The 22831-nt window shown below is 31.8% G+C and overlaps 1 protein-coding gene across 1 annotated transcript; it reads right to left on the reverse strand.

Moving 5' to 3' along the window:
• Nucleotides 1-6762: 6762 nt before the first annotated feature.
• Nucleotides 6763-20971, reverse strand: LOC127735057 (uncharacterized). Its single transcript, XM_052245147.1, has 4 exons — nt 20824-20971; nt 16235-16401; nt 9879-10269; nt 6763-9330 (listed from the first exon to the last, which is right to left on the reverse strand). The coding sequence occupies exons 2-4, from the start codon at nt 16368-16370 to the stop codon at nt 8868-8870; spliced, it is 990 nt and encodes a 329-aa protein (XP_052101107.1). The 5' UTR covers nt 16371-16401; nt 20824-20971; the 3' UTR covers nt 6763-8867.
• Between the last annotated feature and the right edge of the window lie 1860 nt (nt 20972-22831).

Genomic DNA, 22831 nt, shown 5'->3' on the forward strand with positions numbered 1-22831 from the left:
TACTTGCCTCAAGGAATAAGAAACCTTAAAAGTTTCTAACTATCCAAAAATAATATCAATAGAGAATAGTATGTTATAAATGATGTCCATACTGAAGCCCTAGCTACTGAGCTGATGATCAATAGGAAAAACAAGGAAAAATAAATGTAAAATTGAATAATGATGTGACCAGATATTAAATTATCCAGCAAATGTTACATCATTATGTTCCAACAGTGATAAAAAGTCCAAGATGTGTTTTCACGATCTATTCCTTGAACATCCTTTTGGTATCTTTCGCATCTCTTTCATACCAGATCAACAGGTAAGCACATGAGCTTGATACCCCTTTCAGTGGTGGATCCAGAGGGGGGGGGGGGGGGGTTCCGGGGGTTGGAACCCCCCTTTTTTTTGGACGATCAATGCATTTGAATGGGGACATATAGTTGGAACCCCCCCCCCCCTCCTTTATCCTGGGTTGGGACCCCCCCCCCCCCCCCCTTTTTAAAATGGCTGTATCCGCCCCTGCCTTTCATAATTATAAAGATACTAGCAAATTCCTATTTTGGCGGATTTCACATATGTATTTCTAGAGTTATCCATCTTTGTTCATCTAAATCCGTTTCCATTGTTGTAAACTAGTAGAGGCTTAAAAGAGTTGCAAGTTCTCTTTTTATTTTGTTAGTTTTCACTATTTGTTTCAGGCGTACACGAAATTTAAGAGAAAGGTTGGTCACTTATTTCAGATTTCATACTAATGACGTGTTTGCTTTTGCCCCTTTTGCTGCTAGAAGACGAAAAAATTAAAGTTGACCTACGTCGGGGTCTGCTGCGAAGGATTCTGACAACAGAAATAAGCGTGTCATACATTATTTTGTAGATAATTCAATGTAAGACATAACAAGTTTCAATTGGATAATTTTTTTTTCTTTTTTTTTCAATTTTTTGATGAGACGATTTGATCTAATGTTTTACAATAATAATATAATAAAAGACCTTATATCTTTTGGTGTCCAGAAAATCGAATTGATTTCAAAGCATTTTACTTATAATTGTACCTGCTTTCGAAGCCATTTTCGGGCAATAAAGCCTATTTGTTGTTCTTTCATTAATGTGTTTCGGTTTGTCTTTACTTTTGTGTACTAGTTGGTTCATAGCGCAGTTTGCTGAACAGTCCATTATGTTTACCAATCGTATATCATTTTATCCCCAGCAACCAATTTGATTCTCGCACGAAAAGTTTAATCATTGGCTAATCTTACATACATACTTCTGATTAAATGTTGATTTTCTGACGATTTATTTTTTATTTTATTTATTTCTATGGATTGGTATTTACAGACAGTCGGTATTCAAATGGGTACTAATTGTACACCCCTACAGGTCGTCTTGTTTTTGTACTCATATGAAACAGAATTCATACGATCCTTTTCAAAGATAAACAGAAAAAGAATCTTTAAAGGCCTTATCTCGACTTTTAGATGATGTCTTGTTACTCAATATATATAAACTCTTCGTGGATACCAGGATTAAAATTGTATACTCCAGACGCTCGTTTCGTCTACAGAAGACTCGTCAGTAACGATCGAAAAAAGGTTCAAAAGCTAAAAATGTAGTCCATTGAGGACCCTAAATTCTAATAGTTTTGACAAATACAGCTAGGATAATAAATAGCTCACATTTCAGTGAGTGCTATATGCCAATAAACTTCAGATTAAGGATACTACCCAAGATAGAAGGTCTGCTTCATATCTTAATCTTTACCTCGATACTGACACAGGTGGATCGACGTTACGTAAGTTTTATGTTCACCATTATGAATTGGTAGACCGATATTATGCGACTGTGTCTGAACTTTTTAGCGACTTGTTTTCGCGGTCTTATATCTTTATATACCAGAATTGTCGTCTGATCTGCAATTTTACCGATTGTGCCCTATTCCCGATTCTGAGCTTTTGACCCACTGTAGATTTGCATGGCTGGTGATGCATGAATAGCAAGAGACACTTATCGTGTTGACACACACGGTCTCGCTCCTTTTAAAATTCATGCGATTCTACCAGTTTTTATTTTCTATTTGATTTATATCTTTTTAATTCATTTATGAGATTTGAACACCGGGAAACTGCTATACTCATAGAACAAACAGTATGAAACTCTTTTCGTTTGAGCGCCACGCATGCATGAGTATTGCGTAGACGAAACGCGCGTTCAAAGTACAAAGTTATAAGACTAGTATATATTTGACGAGATTTTATTGATTCTTGGCAGTCTATTTACTATCATATTTAATTGGTTATAATATTAAGTGAATGATTTCAAGATAAGAATTTGGTTTTGCTTTGTACATGGTACATCTGTTGAAAATTGCAATTGTTTACTGGCTATTTGGTTGCTGTAGTATTTATCGCAGAGAGCATAATATATATAATCTTTTTTTAATATTTGTTTCTTAAAAATATTGTAACACTGCTTCAGCGAAAAAACAAAAAGTGTCAAATTCGAAATATCGTAGAAAACCAATAAAATTGAGAATGGAAATGGGGAATGTGTTAAGAGACAAGTATGCCATAATTTTACCGTTTGAAAGATAAAACATTTCAGTTTCTAAGGAGCCTATAATTCATTGACAGCATTTTGGATGAGTAAACTTAATAGGGGAGCAGGATCTGCTTACCCTTCTTTGTTCAAGAGGCATACTGTGGATTCATTTATTTTCGTGGGTATCAATTTTCGTGGATAGAGAAAAAAAGACATTTCGTGGTATATGTAAATTCGTGGATCGCTGATTACAAAAAACAAAAAAAAATCAGATACGTAATTCGTTGATTTCTTTTTGATTTAGATCATATAACCTCCTTGGTTTGATCAATAATAAAACAAACAAAAAAGAAGGAATTCATTGAAAAAGTTTTGAATTGTCAAAATCCTCGCTTGGTCATTCTAGGTTAAAGTGTTCATTGAAAACTTCTATTACAATAATGGACGGAGACAACTAATTATTTGTTTGTTTTACAATTTATAAATTCTTGTCGGAATTTTATAAGGCATTCAAAACTCTATGATTGAAAGCTCATTTCCCTAATCACGATATAATAAACAGTCATATAATTAGTAAAAGGTGTGAAAATAAATGTTCCTGTCATAAACAATATTACCTACGGGCAATATCCCCGTACTTAATCCTATTGAGTTTTAATCACCAGTAAACCAAACTATGACACGGTAATTAACAACTTGCAGTTATTTTCCATGAACAGTTTTAATCAATTTTAAAAAGTAAATTATCAGTGATATTCCATATATTTATTATTGATTTAATCAAAATACTTGTATCTTCTTTCATTAAAAACACGTGTTGTGTTATAATGTTTATCGCTAGTCAACACTATACTAGAACTGCATAACATAACCGGAAATAAATATCTGACTCCATACACATTTCTCGGGATTATTCTTCGTTGAATTCTTAAATTCGTGGTTCGCTGTGACCCACGAAACCCACGAAAATTGGTATACCACGAATAAAAATGAATCCACAGTAGATAATTTTAAACTTAGATTGACAGTCAAAAATGGTAAAGATTTTATGCGCAGTAAGCCTTTATTAAACCATTCCTTTTCGTGTATATGTACAGTACCAACACCAAGACTGGAACATTCATGTTAAGCGTCATAATTGATATCAATCATTTGATGAGCTATTTATCAAAGCGGTCAGGGTATGCAGACATTAACACATGTTCTTCGAAATACTTATAAAAAAATACCTTTCATAATTACAAACATACCTTATGTAATACATGTATCTTTGATTCAAGGAAAGGAAAAGCAAATGTCCGTTGTTTAGAAATACATGCACGTTTTAAATATTTTAAATTATGATTTATTCTTTCGAACACAAAAGGCAAATCGGCGGCAAGATAAAGTAAACTTGAGATCCAAGGAAAGAGTTTTGTTCTTCAGTGAATGCCCAAACCCTCAACTAAAAAAGACATTACAATTAGTCTATTTATTGTCAACTGTTTTGATATATTACGTTATTGTCAATGAAGATGCATTACTTTTAATGATTTTGATTTAAGTAAATATTGTATTAAGTATTACCCTTGTTGTTCAACTTACTATTTTCAAAAGTCTGTCAAACGTTTGAATTATTCTTTTGTTTTCATAAATCATTTAATTTGTATACTTTCATTTGATATTTTTAAGTTAGAAATTTAATAGTGCAATGTCATATACAAACTGTTTATTGTCTTTACCCGACATTTAAAATGCAAACAATATCCTGTATATGTTTAAAGTGGTATTCAACTTGTACAAACTCTATGTTCCTTTTTAAACAGTCAATGGAATTGAGAACTCTCATTTAACTGATTGTTTTTAAAATTTATTGCTTATATGTTTAAGGTATTTTGTACCTTTTTTCATAATCTTCATGACAATTAATATCATCATTATAATTAAATGAAAATTTAAATATCTAAAGATATGAAGGTAGGAACCAAAATTTTAATCTTCATTTGTAAGTGTTTAGCACATCAGTAGAGGATTTCTTGCGGTATTTATAGCCCTTCGCTATCCTATCTTCTGTTTACTTGGCCTCCACATATTTCTTATTATTTATACTTTCTAGTATCTTACCTATTTAATTTCAATAATGTGTCCGGTAATATGACATCTTACATCTAACAGTATAGTTTGCCTCAACATAGGGTTAATCTAATTCTTGGCGTTTTAAGGGAAAGAATTATATTATGAAGAGTAAATTTCCAAATCAAGGTTCGAACTACATGTAGAAAAATATAAAAATTTCTTGAGCTACCTTTCACCAGAACGGCCATACCCAAACAATTGAAAACTTCATAAACATGTGAAGAGCTATATGAAAAAAAGGGTCTATAGGAATAACCAATTCCATCAACTTTGCCTCAGGGAATTGGAATCATTTTCAATACCCCAATTCATAAACGGTGAATTTAATTGCACAAGTATGTTATAAATTATTCAGTACGGAGCACCGACTACCGATAAGTATACTTCTATTTTGAGAATAAGAAAATCTAAACTTTACAATAGTGCTACGGTACAGCGATGTGTTCTTTGAAAATAAAGTACTCAATTGCAAGCTCTACTGAATAATGCTCATAGTCGTAGCACCAAATTCAAATTTTCTGTAAATACACTAAGAAATTATTAAGACAATTAATGCCTCTTCAATCATGATTTAGTCCAAAATATTTCTAAAGTCCTAAACCTAATACAGAAATAGGTTCGAAATCTCTCATGCAAGGTTGAACATTTATAATTTGGCTATTAGTTTTAGATCCATGTTGGTCATATACCACAGTAGTCCTCAATTAAACAGGTATATATCCCCTACATTCAAATATTTTGGTTTGAGCGTTCATGATGAGGCTAAATACTGAATATCTATTTGAACGCACCAAATTTAAAAGTGAAGTTTTCATTCCACAGCAATGGGTCGATACCACTGTTGATAGACTGTTAGTCCCCAGTGGTATCATCATCTCAATAGTCAGAGCTTCGGTACTGGCATGATTTATAACATGCATTGTACTTTACTTAAATTTTCCATTGAGGAATTAACAAATTATTTAGATAATAAGGTTCCCTCGGACTAAGTTGAACTTAGATGAATTTAGATATTCTTTTAGGTCTCTTTTATGTGTATAGAGCGTTCTGGATGCAGGTGAATCAAGAAAAGCGCTTCAGAAGCACCAAATTTAGAAAGTTTTATTTTAATTTCTAGCACTGGGTCATAAACCGCTGCTGATGGACTGTAAGTCATTGAGTGTATCATCAGCTTAGTAGTCAGTGATTCAATACTGACATGATTAGTAACATGCTGTGCTTACATTTCCCTTTGATAAAGTAAGAAATTATCAAGATACCAAGATTCCAACTCCCGCATACAAAATTGATATTAGATGAATTCGGATATCCTTTTCAGTTCTATTTGGTCATATAGCTCCTAGAGTATTCAGGTATCTATATATCAAAGAATTTGATTTTTTTAAGTTTAAGCGTTCCTGATGAAGATGAGCCAAATTTATAACGTGTAATTTTCATTTGAATTAAGTAGTTCAACAGAATCACAATATATATCGTAAAGCGAGCGTGACTTTTTATTGACATACAGATTTCTAGAATAGGGGTAAATACCTGACTGTTAATTATTCATATCGTTGTATTCATATATGTTTCACTTACATCATTTCAAAGTGTCTACCAATCTCGATAAAACATAGATCATGTGTTCGTGCTTTGCTTACAAAGATCTGACAACTCTCTTCTGGTTATTATTACATCAGCCAATGAAATTTCAGCCTTCAAATTTTTCAAGGTGTGTATTAATCCGACAAAACCAGAGGATCCGGAAAGTTCATTAGTAGAACGGAGCGTTTTCCTTGTAAGCAAAGCTTGGACACATGATCTGTATTAATTTTATCAGATTGAGGGTCTAAAAGAAAAAGGATTGTAAGATGTTTACATCGAACAGGTAACTCAGTCATCTTGACCATCTCTTTTCTTTCAGTGCACTCTAATTGGAATACTGACCCTCTGCAGTACCTCGACCATCACTGAAAAGACGTTATTATTGAACTGTGCATCTGGTGCACTGAAAAAGGGTACTGTAAGTGTTATAACTACTATAAATCATCAAAATGTGTGTGTGTGTGTGTGTGTGTTTTCTTTTTTGACACAGTAATATATTAATAAGAATATGCAGTTAATTATATCATAACAAACTTCTAGAAATAAAATCATTAATGGTTTTATTCTTATGATATTGTTAATTATTACATGTTGTATTTCATTAGTGAAATTCACTGAAGAAACAAATTGGAAAATATTGCAATATGAAATATTCATTAATTTGACTATTGGCTTCGAAGATTTTGTAAAATAATAAGGAAAATGTGGCAGGTGTTTTTTTTGTGTGCCGGTAAAACATTTTTGTTTCACAGTAACACTACAATTCAATTTTCCGAATAAGTTCTATATTGTTTTAAAATAACATTTACAGCGCTTATTTCCATTAAAAGTCAAAGCAAAGTTTACATGCATGCACCAATGGCAAATACCTTCTAGTATTAAAAAATCCCGAAGACAAAAATGAATTATATGATAACAAAGTTTCTACTCTTAAAAGTTGTAAAGTTGTTCTTGAGTACTAATATGACAATCAGGCAAAAAATAGACAATGAATTAAAACTGATATGTGGAATGCTTAAAATATTGACATATAAAAAAATTTATTTTGATTTTTCAAGAAAAAAATCCCATTACTAATATTCTGTTGTTGGAAAATGCAAAGTTCAAACTTAAAATGATATAAAAATACTGGAACCGGAAAAGTTCTGCGAAAACTTACATTACTTAAGATTGTGTCAGCCTTTTGAGATCAGTTGACATCCACAAGAACTTTATTATAACCATCGATTAATTTCCACGAGATGATACTATTCTTATAAGTATACGTTTCTCGTCACCGTTTACACCCTACATCTAATTTCATTAATATTGCAATCTCCAAAAATGTCTTATAAGTTCGTATAGAAGAGCATTCATTCTTTATAGCTTACTGTTCGGTGTGAGCCAAGGCTCCGTGTTGAAGACCGTACTGTGACCTATAATGGTTTACTTTTATAAATTTTGACTTGGATGGAGAGTTGTCTCATTGGCACTCATACCACATCTTCTTATATCTATTATATTATATTTCATTTTTAATTCGTAAATGTGCAATAAGTTTGTTTATTTGTTTGTTTGTAGAACAAACTTGAAGGTAAAATGCTTTAAATCACAAGGGAATGTTAGTTCCTGACAAATGTTAACATCGGTAGAAAGAGTGCAAATACCCTCAACTGAAATTAGTAGGAGCTAGTCTGTTTGACCCTATAAACCCTTGCATTGTCGGTAATCAATACATAACCTTAATAAAAAGTAAAGAACATGTAGAACGAGTTAAACCGTAACACCAAATCGATCGTCTCAAATCAATTATTCATTGCAAGTTTAAAAAGGAGAACTATTTATTATTCCGAGAGGAACTTTCGTACCTCATGCACGCATGCATGGTTTCTTTTTAACTTGAGCATTTGGTTGAAGTATTTTAATTTGCTTAAACATTTTTCGCTTGTGTGCATAATTTTGCGCTGTAAAACATTGACCACATTATTTATTATAAAGTACATTAAATAAACATATCGACCTGAAGTTATTATTTGCCAAAAACCTCTTTATATGTCAAATGATTTAAAAAACAAAGCCGATTATAATGCTACGAAGCCAAATTTTAAATGTCCAAAATTTCATCCAGTTAATGATCAAAATAAGATCATATGAATGGCCAAACGAATTTATGAATATGTGTACAATGCACAATGTCTACTCCGAAAAAATAAATAATCTAACATATATACATTTCTACATGCATTTTTACGTTTTAGTAATACATAAACACTGTGACTACTAGTAATACAAAAATAATACTGGATAAAAAAGAGCATTGCTAATACTTAAATGGTCTCATGTTAAGGTCCTTGAGAATGTAAAAATGAATGTATCAAAACAAAACTTTCTGGAATGCAAGTGAATATGCATTCGTGTCAAAAAAGTCATTTCTGGTTTTTTACCTACATAGTTGAACACATTTTGAAAATATTTTTAGAATGTGTAACAGGTTCATCACAAGTCGAAATGTTCAATAAACTTTTTCAACTCTTTGTAACTTGATTTTGTCTAAATGAAATTTTTAGGTGCAGATTTGATTTCTCAGTGATATTCAAAATCGATTCCTGCGTGAATATAAGCAAATAAAATATGAAAAAAATATTTCCTAAATGAGAACAAAAGGCACTTCAACCTTTCTGCAAATTAAAATCAGCTGCCAATCTATTCGGCCCAGTAAGTCCACCTTGTATTTGTAATGGAGAAATAGCTACATCTCCCAAATCTGTTGGTTGCTTTAAACTGTCACTCAAAACCATTTCAAGTTCTCTCTGTCGTTCAATTTCAGGTTTTACATTTTGAAGATGTAAACTACTAAAATCGCGACACAATTTCCCATTTGCGCTTCTTCTATTTCGAAAATGTCCTTCTGCAGTGTTTGGTTTGATATATGTTTGTGATCGTTTGCCATTTGATTTGAAACTTTGAACTTTAAAGCCATTCGATAACCATAATGAGGTTTCTTGTCTTTTAAGTGGATGTATATTGACAAGATGCTGATGAAAAACGTTCATATGAACCTGATTACCGTCAGATAAGAGTGTGCCAGAATGACTTTTAAATCTAGTTTTGTTGTTGTAATGTGGAATCCTCCTGAAATAAAAAAAAAATCGACAGATTTTATAAACTACCATTTTGATATTAAATACGGATTTCTTTTTCCTATGATTAATTATTCATCACTAATTGGTTGACTTATCACTTATTAGGCTTCATTTGCATCATAACAGACTAATTAAAGATACCAGGCTAAGTATTTAGTAGGCCATATGCGCGTTTCCTCTTTACAACATTCACCAGTGGTGCTCGAATCAAACTATTGGAAATAGTTAAATTGAACTTGAAGAGCACTATAAAACCACAATTCTGTAAATAAAACGGCAACAGTCATCTATCGCTTATTAAAGCCTTACTATTTCCTATAGGCTTGCTATTTTGATAATAACAGTCGCAGTTCATTAAAAAGAATTACTTTTGTGTAGGAAAGTATATTTTTGATGTATAAACTAGAAACAACCTAGCATTTGCAACAGTTTCAATGGGGCTCTTTCGTCAATTACACTACTGGTTCGATAAACTGAATTTGCTTAAAAAACCTGAATAATTCTGTAGATAAAAAAGCTATGTTCGAAATAACTGACCTTTTCTCTTTTGGTTCCTGATCTTCAATTTGCGAATTTGTATTTTTAATGATAAAACTAACATTTCCATTTGGATCATTTGCACAGCTGTAAGGTATTGATGGAGCAATTATTCCAGTAGGCTCCGTGCTATGAGGTCGTCTACTTGTGTTCAACAATTTCAGACGTATCCCAGACATCACAACACGTTGTCTGTAAGAGCTATACGAATTTTCATACAGCGCTGGTAATTTCTTAGAATTACAGAATGGCGAAGCCGTGGAAAGTCTTGCTGGCTCCGGAGGAATAATTGTCAAATCATGGCCGTTTGAAGCACAGTCGTGACTACTGGTAACTGACGCATCACCGTTGACATAATATGGCGGGGACGTTTGACCTACCTCTTCAACACCTATACAAAATTATACATTATATACTTTGGTACAGTAATTTAAAACAATAATATTGTTATATTAAAACGTAACATGAATAAAACTTAAATCTTGTGTCTTAAAATGTGATTAGCTTCTTATCTAAACACAGATATCAACGAACGATTAATAAAACTGATCAAATACACATTTAAATTGTTTGTCTTGACATAAATTGTCTGTTTGAATGCCGGTATTTTCTCAAGATTTGTAAGATGTTTGCTTCACCAATATAATATGCATATCTATTGTGAACGGTTTGTAATGACTTTTTTTAGGTGTAATCTGACTGTTGTTTTTGATGTTTTTTCTTAGCAACATTATTTACATATTATACAGTGGTAAATATTTCATGTCTGTTCAAGGCCAAAATTGGGGTAAGATTAGTACATTTTTAAAGTCACTACAACTCCTACATTTTATTAAGGTTCTCCTTTCTGACGCTGTACATGTCAGTAATTTTGACTATTTGTCTAAGTTTTCGTTTCATAGTACTGGTCGCTCAACTTTTGTTTTTAATGTTAATTTTGTCGAATGGGATTATGTAATCTCTTTGTTTGCATATTTAAAACAGGTAAAAGATTTTATATCATTTGCATTGAAAGGAAAATCAGAACTCTTAAAATAGAGGGACGAAAGATACCAGAGGGACAGTCAAACTCACAGATCGAAAACAAACTGACAACGCCATGGCCAAAAATAAAAAGACAAACCGACAAATAATAGTACAGAAGACACAACATAGAAAACTAAAGACTAAGCAACACGAACCCCACCAAAAACTGGGGGTGATCTCAGGTGCTCCGGAAGGGTAAGCAGATCCTGCTCCACATGTGGCACCCGTCGTGTTGCTTAAACCTTGCAGCGGACAATTCTAACGAGATTATACATCAAAATGCTACATCGGACAGATGAACCGACGAACAATGGTAGAACTAAATAGTGAATACTGAAAACTGAAGCTTTATACTGTTTGTGAACAACACGTCAGTTGTAGAGAACAACGAGGACAACTTAAAAAAAACCACTCTATTTCTTTTTTTAAGAACCAACATTTCGATTGGTATCAGTAAACGAAGGCAAACTACAAAAAGTTGGATAATGGTAAAGGTTTTGCATGGATACTAGTTAAAGATCGTTGTTCCAATTGGTATAAGATATTTGACATATTTCTTGCAATCATCGATGTCCTCAAAAATCTAAATAGTTTTGTCACGGGTATGTACTATCGGAAAAATATAACATGCAATAACCATTTTTTGGAAAACTCATCTAAATCTTCTCATAAGAATTTCATTCAGTAAAGTAACCACACAGACAATCAGAAGTTCAGAACGCAATCTGAAGTGGTACCTAGGTGGCTAGAAATACCTACTGTAATTCAAATTTAAAGTGTGCTTTCATATTTTATCTGCGAAAAAGAATGATAATTATAGATTATCGTTGGTTTTCTCAACGAGATAGATTTTCTCGCTTGAGCCGGTACGGCGAAAGCGAGAAAAGCAATCGAGTTGAGATGACCAGTGATAATCTGTTGATTGCTATTTTACCTATGACGACGTTGTTAATTTCATTGACAAACGGCACGTATTCCCTTAGTTTCTAGCGATAATTTTCATATCACTCGACTCCGCTGAGAAAGGAAATTATCAGTCAGCAAGATCAAAGGAAAATTTCGTAAAATAGCGATAACAACGGATATCAACAAATGAAGTTCTTTTGTTAATTGTATAGTAGAAAAAGTATTAACAAAATGACCGTACTCCAAGGTAAATTCAAAAAGGGGGAAGTCCATAAAAAATGACAAAATCAAACGTTAGACTATATCAACCAATGGAACGAATGAAAGGATTATAATAAAGTTTTGGTAGGTTTAATTGCAATTTTTTTCCTATTATATTTTCACAATAATAAATGAATGTGGATAGTGTTCACATGTGGACACAGATGATGCCCCCGCTTGCATATCATATAGTTATAAAGGGACATAACTGAAGAACGGTAAAAGTGACGCTACCCAAATTTGAACTTAATCTGAGTTTTGTGGTAATAAGCATTGTGTGCAAGTCTCATAACATTTGGTTGAGGCTAACTTAAGTAGAGAACAGAAACTAAAAATTCAGCAATTTTTCTATTTGTAAACTCGCATAACTCTAGAACGGTTGTGTATAAGTTTTATAACATTTGGTTGAGTTAGAGAATGGAAACGAAAAATTCAGCAATTTTTATGTTTATAAAGGGACAAAACATAAGAATGGTAAAAGTGTCGCCACCAAATTTCGTACTTAATCTGTATTATGTAGTAATAAGCATTGTGTATAAGTTTCATAACATTTGGTTGAGGCAAACTAAAGTTAGAAAACGGAAACAAAAAATTTGTATTTGATCTTAGTTTTGTGGTAATGAATATTGTGTATAGGTTTCATAATGTTTGGTTGGGGCAAACTTAAGTTACAGAATGGAAACTAAAAATTTTGCAATCTTTCGATTTATAAAGGGCATAACTCAATAATGGTTAAAGTGACACTACCAAAATTCAACTTGATCTGTGTTTTATCAGTGGAAGTCAAAATTAAACATTGTATTGTATAAAGCATTGATTGTAGTTGATTCAACTATAATCATGGACAAAAGAAGATAACTCCAATTTTAAAATTACTTGATATTTAGAAGAAAATAAAAATTTGGCAATTTTTTCATTCATAAAGGGGCATAACTCTAGAACGGTTAAAGTGACGCCACCAAAATTCAAACTTGATCTGTGTTTTGTGGTAATAAGCATTATGTATAAGTTTCATAACATTTGGTTGAGGCAAACTTAAGTTAGAGAACGGAAACTAAAAAATTTGCAATTTTTCCATTTATAAAGGAGCATAACTCTAGAACGGTTAAAGTGACGCCACCAAAATTCAAACTTGATCTGTGTTTTGTGGTAATGAGCATTGTGTATAAGTTTCATAACATTTGGTTGGGGCAAATTCAAGTTAGAGAACTGAAACCAATTTTGGGACGTACGTACGTACGTACAGACGGACAAGGGTAAAACTTAATACCCCCACCGCTACGGCGGGGGCATAAAAATCTGTTAACTTATAGTTGATCGATTATTGTTTATGAATAAAATCTTCTGCGCATGCATTTGAAAAGCTTTCTTGGCAACAAGTAAAAGTTTATGGCTATCTATTTCATATGATTCAACTCAGTCTAACTGAATAAAAAATGGTCGGAAAATATGATTCGGGTGCAAAACTAAGTCCCCTACAACTGCGAAATGAATTAACAAAGTAGGTTTTCGTGACCGCCAAGCAAAAATCTACCAGTCTTTGAGAAAATTGCACATGCTTTACAAAATCAAGACCCTATTAGTTCCTAAATCAAGCGAATAAATAATTCTGTTCACCACCAAGCAAAATGTCAGGTATCAGACACGTAGCTTTATAAGGAATCACCGGGTAAAAGAAACATGAAGTATGTACATACAAACATTTTATTAAACGGTTTCATCTATGGTCAAACGAAAATAAAATATGGCTGAGTTATTACTCAGCTAATGAAAGGTAGAATAATAAGTCATGATTGCTGATTAACTGTTCATTTCATATACAAAAAAATTCAATATTTAAATACAAAGAAAACAAAGTTTGAAAACTATGAACATGAAGTATAGCATGATAATTATCAATTAAACTTATCAACAGACCATTTAACGATATCCAATACAAATAAAAGGTCAACCCAGGATCATGGTTACATTTTTTCCTAGTTGTAGATTACTAAATATCTATTTTGTAGAGCAGTACTCGATATATGGTACAGTTATTTAACAAACCTTAGTATTCCATAATTGTGAACTAGCTTAGGTATTGTCAACGATTTCTTCAAGCAATCATATTATTATGTTTGTCGATTTACGTAGTGCTGTATGTGTTCCAGCAATTGATACGCTTGAAAACAAAATTTTGGATAGCTCATCTTGGACATTTGGGAGCACCAAAACCTAGAGTACTAAATCTAACAGCCAACATGTTCTATTCTTTAGGTTGTAGATCTTGGTTAAGGGGAGATTCTTTAAATCAGTAATGTGTCTGTAAATGCCACTTTCGTCAATGTTTTGTAAGCATCGTGTGAAACATATACATATATATATATAATAATCTGCGTTTCTCTTAAGCTTAAGAAACATATCATGCACGTCAATAGTTTGTATTTGCCCTTATTAGATGGAAGCAAAGATTGTCACAGCAAATGATTGGTCTAATTTGCAGATTTTCGCCTCTTAAGTTATCAATGACCTGTCCTCCTTTCACTCCTAGATTTGACTTTGAAAACATGTATGATGAATGATGTATGCATTACAGGAGATGCTTTTCCACTTTCATGAATATGAATTAACATACCATAAGTAACACGACGGGTGTCACTAATGAAGTGGGAACTGCTTACATTTCTGGAGCACCCGAATTCATCCCCAGTTGTGGTAAGTTCTACTGAGTCTAGCTTTTTGTATTGTTTTTGATGGTCGCCTTTCGTTTGGTTTTCTTTTGATCGTGTTGTTGTCTATATTTCTTTGACTTGTAACTCTGAATGCCCCTTAATTTTATTCTTATTTTGTTATCTTGTCGAGGAAACTGGTTAAAATTTCTTTAAGTTCATGCAATACTGTTTTCATTTAAGTTTTAGTAATCTGAGGATTTATTTCTAACAGTAGCTTTATTACTGCTGTCTAAAGAGTTACCGAACCTGATGACTTTGGGTAACTATTTGCTGCCATGATTTTAATGAAATTTTCTAACATGTTTTATATATATAGAAAATGCTTCAAAATGCGTAAAGAAATATACTGTAAAGTGGAGAATATTTGCAAGGATTTTTTTGGGGATAATTTCGCGATTTAGAAAAAAATCAAAGCCATTCCTCGCGTACGTTGATCTTAAAGGAAAATTAAAACTGGAGTGAAGAAAAACGCGACAATAATAAGTCGCGAGCAGTTTTGCAATAAAAAATCGCAAAATTCAAATAACGCAAAAATAAACCACTATACAGTAAAAATTCGTAAGGGTTCCGCGGAACCCAGTGTCTCGCCTACTTTTTGCTGTTAATCACAGGCTCAGCAAAAATGAGGAAAAAAATTAATAAAAATATTCCTCTCTATACTATCTTTTGATTGTAAGTAGCTTCTGTCCAAGTTTGGTAAAAATCCAGGATAGTTTATGAATCTAATAAATGTTTTAAAAACTTAAACTGCAGACTGTATGTAATGTTAACTGGAAGAAAAACTAAGTCCATTTATAAGTAAAATACGGAAAAAATGGAACAAAATTTCCTTCTAGATACTAGCTTTTAATCATAAACAAGCTTCTGTCTAAGTTTGGTACAAATCCAGGATAGTTTAAGAAAGTTGTTAAAATTTTAAAAACTTTAACCACAGAGTGAATGTAATGTTAACTGGCAGAAAAACTAAGTCCATTTATAAGTAAAATACGGAAAAAATGGAATTTTTTTTTTACAAAATTTACTTCTGGATACTAGCTTTTAATCATAAACAAGCTTCTGTCCAAGTTTGGTACAAATCCAGGATAGTTTAAGAAAGTTGTTAAAATTTTAAAAACTTTAACCACAGAGTGAATGTAATGTTAACTGGCAGAAAAACTAAGTCCATTTATAAGTAAAATACGGAAAAAATGGAATTTTTTTTTTACAAAATTTACTTCTGAATACTATCTTATGATCATAAACAAGCTTCTTTTTAAGTTTGGTAGAAATCCATGATAGTTTAAGAAAGTTATTAAAATTTCAAAAACTTTAACCACAGAGTGAATATTTGTGGACGCCGCCGCCGACGACGACGACGACGACGACGACGACGCCGACGGAATGTAGGATCGCTATGTCTCGCTTTTTCGACAAAAGTCGAAGGCTCGACAAAAATCAATACGTTGTACATACATAATGATTGTGCTGTTAGCCCTGCTTGTTCACTTAGATCTTTGATAGCAGGATGATAAATTTCTCTGGACGATTTCGACCGTCTTGATTGCGGCCTAGGGGATGTCATCCTTCCATCAAGATTTTGCCACAGCATATTGTCATGGCAACAAAAATATTCACTGCATCTGAAAAAAGGGAAATTATGCGTTGTTCATTTTATATTAAGTTACATTTTATTAAATAAAACAATAAACTATTGTTTTTCTTTCAATTCAGCTTTTAAAGTAAATGCACAACATTGAGAAAACTTCTTGTTTGGATTTATGTTTCAACATTTCAAGCATTGCTTATATAAATGAAAAGGAATTTATGAATTTAAATTTTTGTTTCATGTCCGTGAATTTATCAAACACTTTTCAAGATTTGCAAAAAATATGTCTAAGTCGGTCATTGGTTTTCGGATTATGTTTGATACTGAGCAGAAAATGTATACGTTCATTTATGTGTTATCTTGTTTCTGTTCAGGGGCGGATCCAGCCATTTATAAAAGGGGGGTTCCTAACCAAGGATAAAGGGGGTTCCAACTATATGTCCCCATTCAAATGCATTGATCGTCAAAAAAGGGGTGTTCCAACCCCTGGACCCCCCCCCCCCCCCCCGGATCCGCCACTGCTGTTGGAATTTATATTTCCCATATATTTCAGATAAATAAATGAATTTGTTACAGTACAAATTGGAATTCAGTAGTAATCAGAATCCTCTTAGTACAAATTGGAATTCCAATATCATCTAGATTTGTACTAGGAGGATTCTTGATTGTACTAAATTTCTAGTAAGATCCAGGATATTTCTTATACAATAGTTAGTAAGATTCTGGATTCTACTGGATTTTTTACAAAAAATATTCATTTTTTACTGATGTCTTTGATGCGTAGAAAAATAAAATAAAGAATGATATAATTCTACTTGCTATGCCTTATCGCAAACAAAATACAATTTATGGTAAAATGCATCATCAACTTGCGTGAATATTTACAATAACATTTGCATGTTATTTTGTTTCTCATATCAACTTATGATACAGTGAATTTTAGAAAGAATTGGAGGACTTTTAGAACAGTGCTGTACTGCGAAATGAATTCATAGGAAATTATGACCTACTTCTTTTCTTTTTGATTCAGACAAGTTTTATTATATTAGTTTATTCCATTATATTGTGTCTTTTTTTTACTGATTATCTATTACAATCCAGGATCCTCCTAATACAAATCTTGATATTTCAATTTCTATTTGTAGATATTGGAATTCCAGTTTGTACTAGGAGGATTCTAAATCTTACTGAATTCCAATTTGTACTGTAACATATACATAAATAATTGAAAAATTACTCAATAAATACATAAATTATATTGTTATTATTATTATTATCATCATCATCATTATTATTATTATTATTATTATTATTATTATTATTATTATTATTATTATTTTTCAAAACTTACTATAAAAAAAGTAAAAATGTATCCTTTGAAATGACTTGTTTAAAATGAAAATTTAACTATAATACACAGAAAATTATTTGGTAATAATTGTCCCAAAGATTATTAAATTAACTCTAAACATAACATGTAATTGACAGACGTCAATTTTTTAACAATGATTTCTCCGCCGTTTTATTGATTTTTTGGCGATAAACTAAGTCACATTCACCCTGTGATTTTCATTTGTAAAACTTTAATTTCAGCAATTTGCCTTCCTCAAGATCACATATGTAAACAATATTTAAAACGATTTTAAATTTTGGGTGAAATTAACATTTTATTATTGTGTCAAGCAAAGGTTTTTAAAGTCGTTTTAAATTACCCCCAAACAATACGTATCTATTCGTTATCGGTGTAAAGTGTACCATTCAAGCCTTGCCCCTAAGACCTATCTATTGACAACCGCGTAAATAGATATCGATATAAAAATTAAATACATAAGAAAACTATAAAACTTTTGTTGTGTTACTCTTATGTCGTTAATGAATGCATTCAGCTTGATTAATTTACTATTGAGAAACTAGTGTTTATATTCAATATTATTTGTTGCATAATTTGATTTAAAAAAAAAAAGCTTTTAAAGACGAACCTATTACATATTGATATTTGTACTATTTCTTTTTCAAATAAACTGGTAGTACATGTACTAGTTTTACCGCGGAATTTTTTTTTTCTGTATCAACTTTCAAAAGGTATGCTTAGTTTTGAAATTTTAAAAAGGCAAAAAAATGAAAGATATTGGGAAAGGCCAAAACATGGACCATCAAAACCCGTCTATATTAAACATGCCAAGTTAAAACCTAGTTTTAAGACTTTGAAACTGCTCATCAGAATTGCTAGGTCGTCGACCCGATTGCTGTTATTTCACCCAGTTCGTTCCTATTCTTTGTTAACAGAATATTCAAAATATTCTTTGAAACTCCTCAGTATATAATTTTGATATGAATATCATATTTGATTTATACCCATTTACAAATGTAACGCAAATCAGGCACAAAAAGTCTTCCATATTATTGACCCTAGTAAACCGAGTTCGTTTTTATCATAAAAGTCTCAGACAACACGAGTGTTAAGCGTGATAGGCTCTTTCTGTTCAGTCTCTTAAAAATAGTTTGTCGATAAATGATAGGTATAGTTAAAAAAAGGACCTATTGTCAATACAAATTACTTATATAAACGGAAATGTCAGAACTTTTTTCTCTTAAATTAAAAAAAAAATTAGTTTCAAAAATTGAGTTATGCTATATCGATGTATTATTGCTTTAATGCGAGTCGTGCTTTTTCATCTTAAAAGACGATCAACAAAGTCTGTTGTAAAGTGTTAAACAAACACTAGTCTCAGTTTTCAGTCTGAGGAGATTCATAGGAAAATGTATTGAAAGCAATTTACAATTTTATACTTTTAAACTAGCCATTTAAGTGCTATCCAATTAGGCCAGGTCGCTTGTATCCATTAATACTGAATTGAGGCGTGATTACAAGACAATTTTTAATTTGATTTGCCTTTGTTGCTTTTCTTAGTTAAGTTGTTGCATGGTGATATGATGTCCCTCTTTTTTATCATTATAATTTATTGGAGCAAGTAGTAGCTTTGTGTTGTTGTTGCATTGACAACTAAACACATACTAGTAACACGGGACTCCTTTTATACATTAACCTCTAAAATTGATGTAAAAATCCTAATATTTAAGTAGAAAATTAAAAAAAAAAGTTCTCTTATAGCATACCAAGGCAGCAACAATAAATGAAGAAAAAGGGATGGAGTAGATCATTTACAAAATGGAACTGAAACTGATCTTTAGTTTGTGTAAAATACATTTGTTGTGTTTTGTTTTGTATCCCAAAAATTAAGCGACAGATAAACGATTTGCATTTAAAGGCCTCCCACTTATAATAATTTTACTACACTTTCACTCTGCCATTTAATTCATCAGTATGTAATGCAAAATATATCTAGACACCACCATGTTCCTTATGATACCGCTACTACCATGGCGCCCCTTGTATTTTCAAATTATATGCTGACTGTGATGTTAAACATAAATAATACAATTTCAATTGTAGAAGATCTTACATTTATCATTTTTTGTCTATTTCATAAATCAAAATATGTCTCAGCACGAGAAAATATTAAAATGCGACCTTTGGCACAGACCACTTTTATCATCAATTATATTATGTACAATTCTTACTTTTACAACCGCTGACGGAATTGACCAATTCAAGTTACCCTTTATCGTAGAAGGTTTTTTTTTTAAATCCAGTCTAAAAAGTTTGCTGATTGTTGGATAAAAAGTTTTCTTTTTAATAAGACAAAGACCAAAGTCATTTGAATTCGAAACACGCTAAAAAAAATATGTCTTATTAGCAAACATTGTATCGGAAATTTGAGTTGACAAGCAATATGCGTACTGCTGTAAGAGGTTCAAAATCACCATGAAGAAATCAAACGCACTATATGTCTTTTGGTTATTTATGTCGTTGGGTTGCTGTCCTTTTAACATACACCCCAATCTATAATTCACATAATAAGTTACAACATCAGAAACTTGTTTAAGATTAAATATTAACTTACAGCAAACACTTGTCACCAAATCCCGTGTAATTCTTTTCTCGTGAGCCTCGTGCACTTGCACTTCCATATTTCGGATACTTCATTTTAGACACACTGAACGTCTATATGATTTACATACTTAAAACTTATTCACATTTTAAAGTTTCAACTCTGCATATTGAATGAGTTATATCTCGATAAAAAGTTTATATTTAAGAATTTAGTCTAAGAAGCTCATTAATAACAGGCTATTTGACGTATGGAACGTAAAAGAAAGTTCGTATGTTTGCTATGTAAATATTTGTTTTCTATTGGTCGTATTAAGGAAACACATATCTTACCGTCTACTCAAGGGATTTAATGATTAAGAGAAAGTTTAGTTGCAAGTTTTTTAAAAATGATTTGAGAAAATATCCGTTTAAACCAAATAAGAAACACCTTAATACTTCTCAATAAATATAATTGGTAAACCCTTTGTATAGAGAAAGAAACATTTAAAGTATAAAACTCACCATTTTAAAGTTCGTTATATTCCGTTTTACTTTAGTTAAGGAAATTAGCATTTCGTTTTAGAACATCAATACGCAGTGTTACTTAGATTTCTCTCAAGTTTAAATACTTTAGGGTTTATTGATTAGGAAACTTGTCTTTTGAATCATAAAGGTGAAACGAGCGTTTGAGATTTCGTGACCCGTTCAAGTTTTCAACGCATTGATTTTCTTTTAGCTATTTTTTCACAATTTGTGTATTGGTTTGTTAAGACTTGTAACTATAGCTTTTTGTCGATATTTCTAACTATTATATTCTTGACATATGAGACGTGATTTATAGTATTACGAAACATTCCATTAGCAACTATTGTTCTCTTCTTTCTGTTAGATTTTCGTTTTGTATTCCCGTTATTTAACCTTATATTTAGTTTGTATGGTTTTCATATACTGTATATTTAGAATAAAACTAGGCTTTTATTCACCAGGTATTCATAAGGAGTCGACCATGCATCGCAATGAAGGCTATGATGATGTACTCGTGTATTCATTGACAAATTGATGCATTAAGTGTCTGGATCTTTTCCGATAGGACACATATATTGATTGTGTCTCAAGCATCTATAATATTTAAACATATGGTTATTAAAATGATCAATTCGGTTTATCATTTTAACCAACGTTAAGTTAAATGTTAGAAGTTATAGAACTAAATGTCCCGATGAGATATATAATTCAACCGTAATGCTCCTAGGCCTCTGTAGTGTATTATAGACAACATGGCTTCTGCCCAGGCAGCAAGACAAAACGATTGCAGTTCTTCAATGATTTACTAGGGTGTAGAAAAATGATCATTTGGACTTCCCCATGCAATAGTAATCATAACTTTTCAGATCTCTCAAATGAGGCAACATTTGCTTGGTAATTTACTAATGAAAATTTGCTTTGCCTAAATATTTAAGGAATTATGTTATTAAAATAATTAATAATTAAATGTCTAGATGTTAGACGAAACGGCAAATTAATATACTTAATAAGGATGATTATTGTAATGATTTTATGGTTCTGGTCCTGTCTGGAATGAAATGTCCATGATTTATATAAGATGAAGAAATATATATATAACTATATAACTATATGAACATCTATTTTTCATTTCAATGTTTGTTTTTGTTACAAATCATAAGGTATTGTTCTGTATGTATAAATTTCATGCTGCCCATCAAGGGACAATAAATATTCTTATATATGTGGAAGAGGGGAGTCCGTTTAGATTTGGAAAAATGTGTAAATTATTTTATGCTGTCGGAATGATGACTTTAAATCTCTTGTAGGCTGGTTGTACAATATCTGCAAGTTAAAGAACCCTTTGCTGCAAGACAAAAATGATGTCTTTATCAAACACATCATCGTTTATGAATTTGCCGTCCTACGTCTACCTACTTTTTAGAACATATACCTATCATATATTGTTAATCTGTTCTCGTCTTGAACATTCGTGCACCATTTGCCACTGTATGGTCAGCATACAGAAACCAAACAATCAATTTAAATTCACAAATTACCATCTCTGCGTCATGTTCAAACTCTACCCTCTTTTCAGATTGTTTTGTTCAGAAGTATATTGGACAAAGATGTCCTACGTGACGGATAACTTTGTAGCTTTTAATAGTTCACACCAGAAAATACGTGTAAAGTTTAAACAAGTTTAAGACAACAAACCAATGGTCTTGAATATCAAACATTGTCTCATTGAAATGTTTATATTATTGCAGAAAGTCGTCATATCTCCCAAACAAAGGCTGTCTTATACATATATATTTATAGAAAGAGAGGGTTTCATAACATGTAAAGTTTATCATCTGAGAACATCAATTTTGCTGGTTTCAAATTTTCATCGGCATAATTTATACCCATTTATATGCTGAATCTTGTAATGTTTATATTTTTTTTTCTGAAATACAAAATAACATAAAAAACACATTGGTTTTGCTGATTTCCTATTTTTACGAGCATGCTTGACTAGTAGACT

The sequence above is a fragment of the Mytilus californianus genome, unplaced genomic scaffold (assembly GCF_021869535.1).
Source record: "Mytilus californianus isolate M0D057914Y unplaced genomic scaffold, xbMytCali1.0.p SCAF_3, whole genome shotgun sequence".
Taxonomy (NCBI): domain Eukaryota; kingdom Metazoa; phylum Mollusca; class Bivalvia; order Mytilida; family Mytilidae; genus Mytilus; species Mytilus californianus.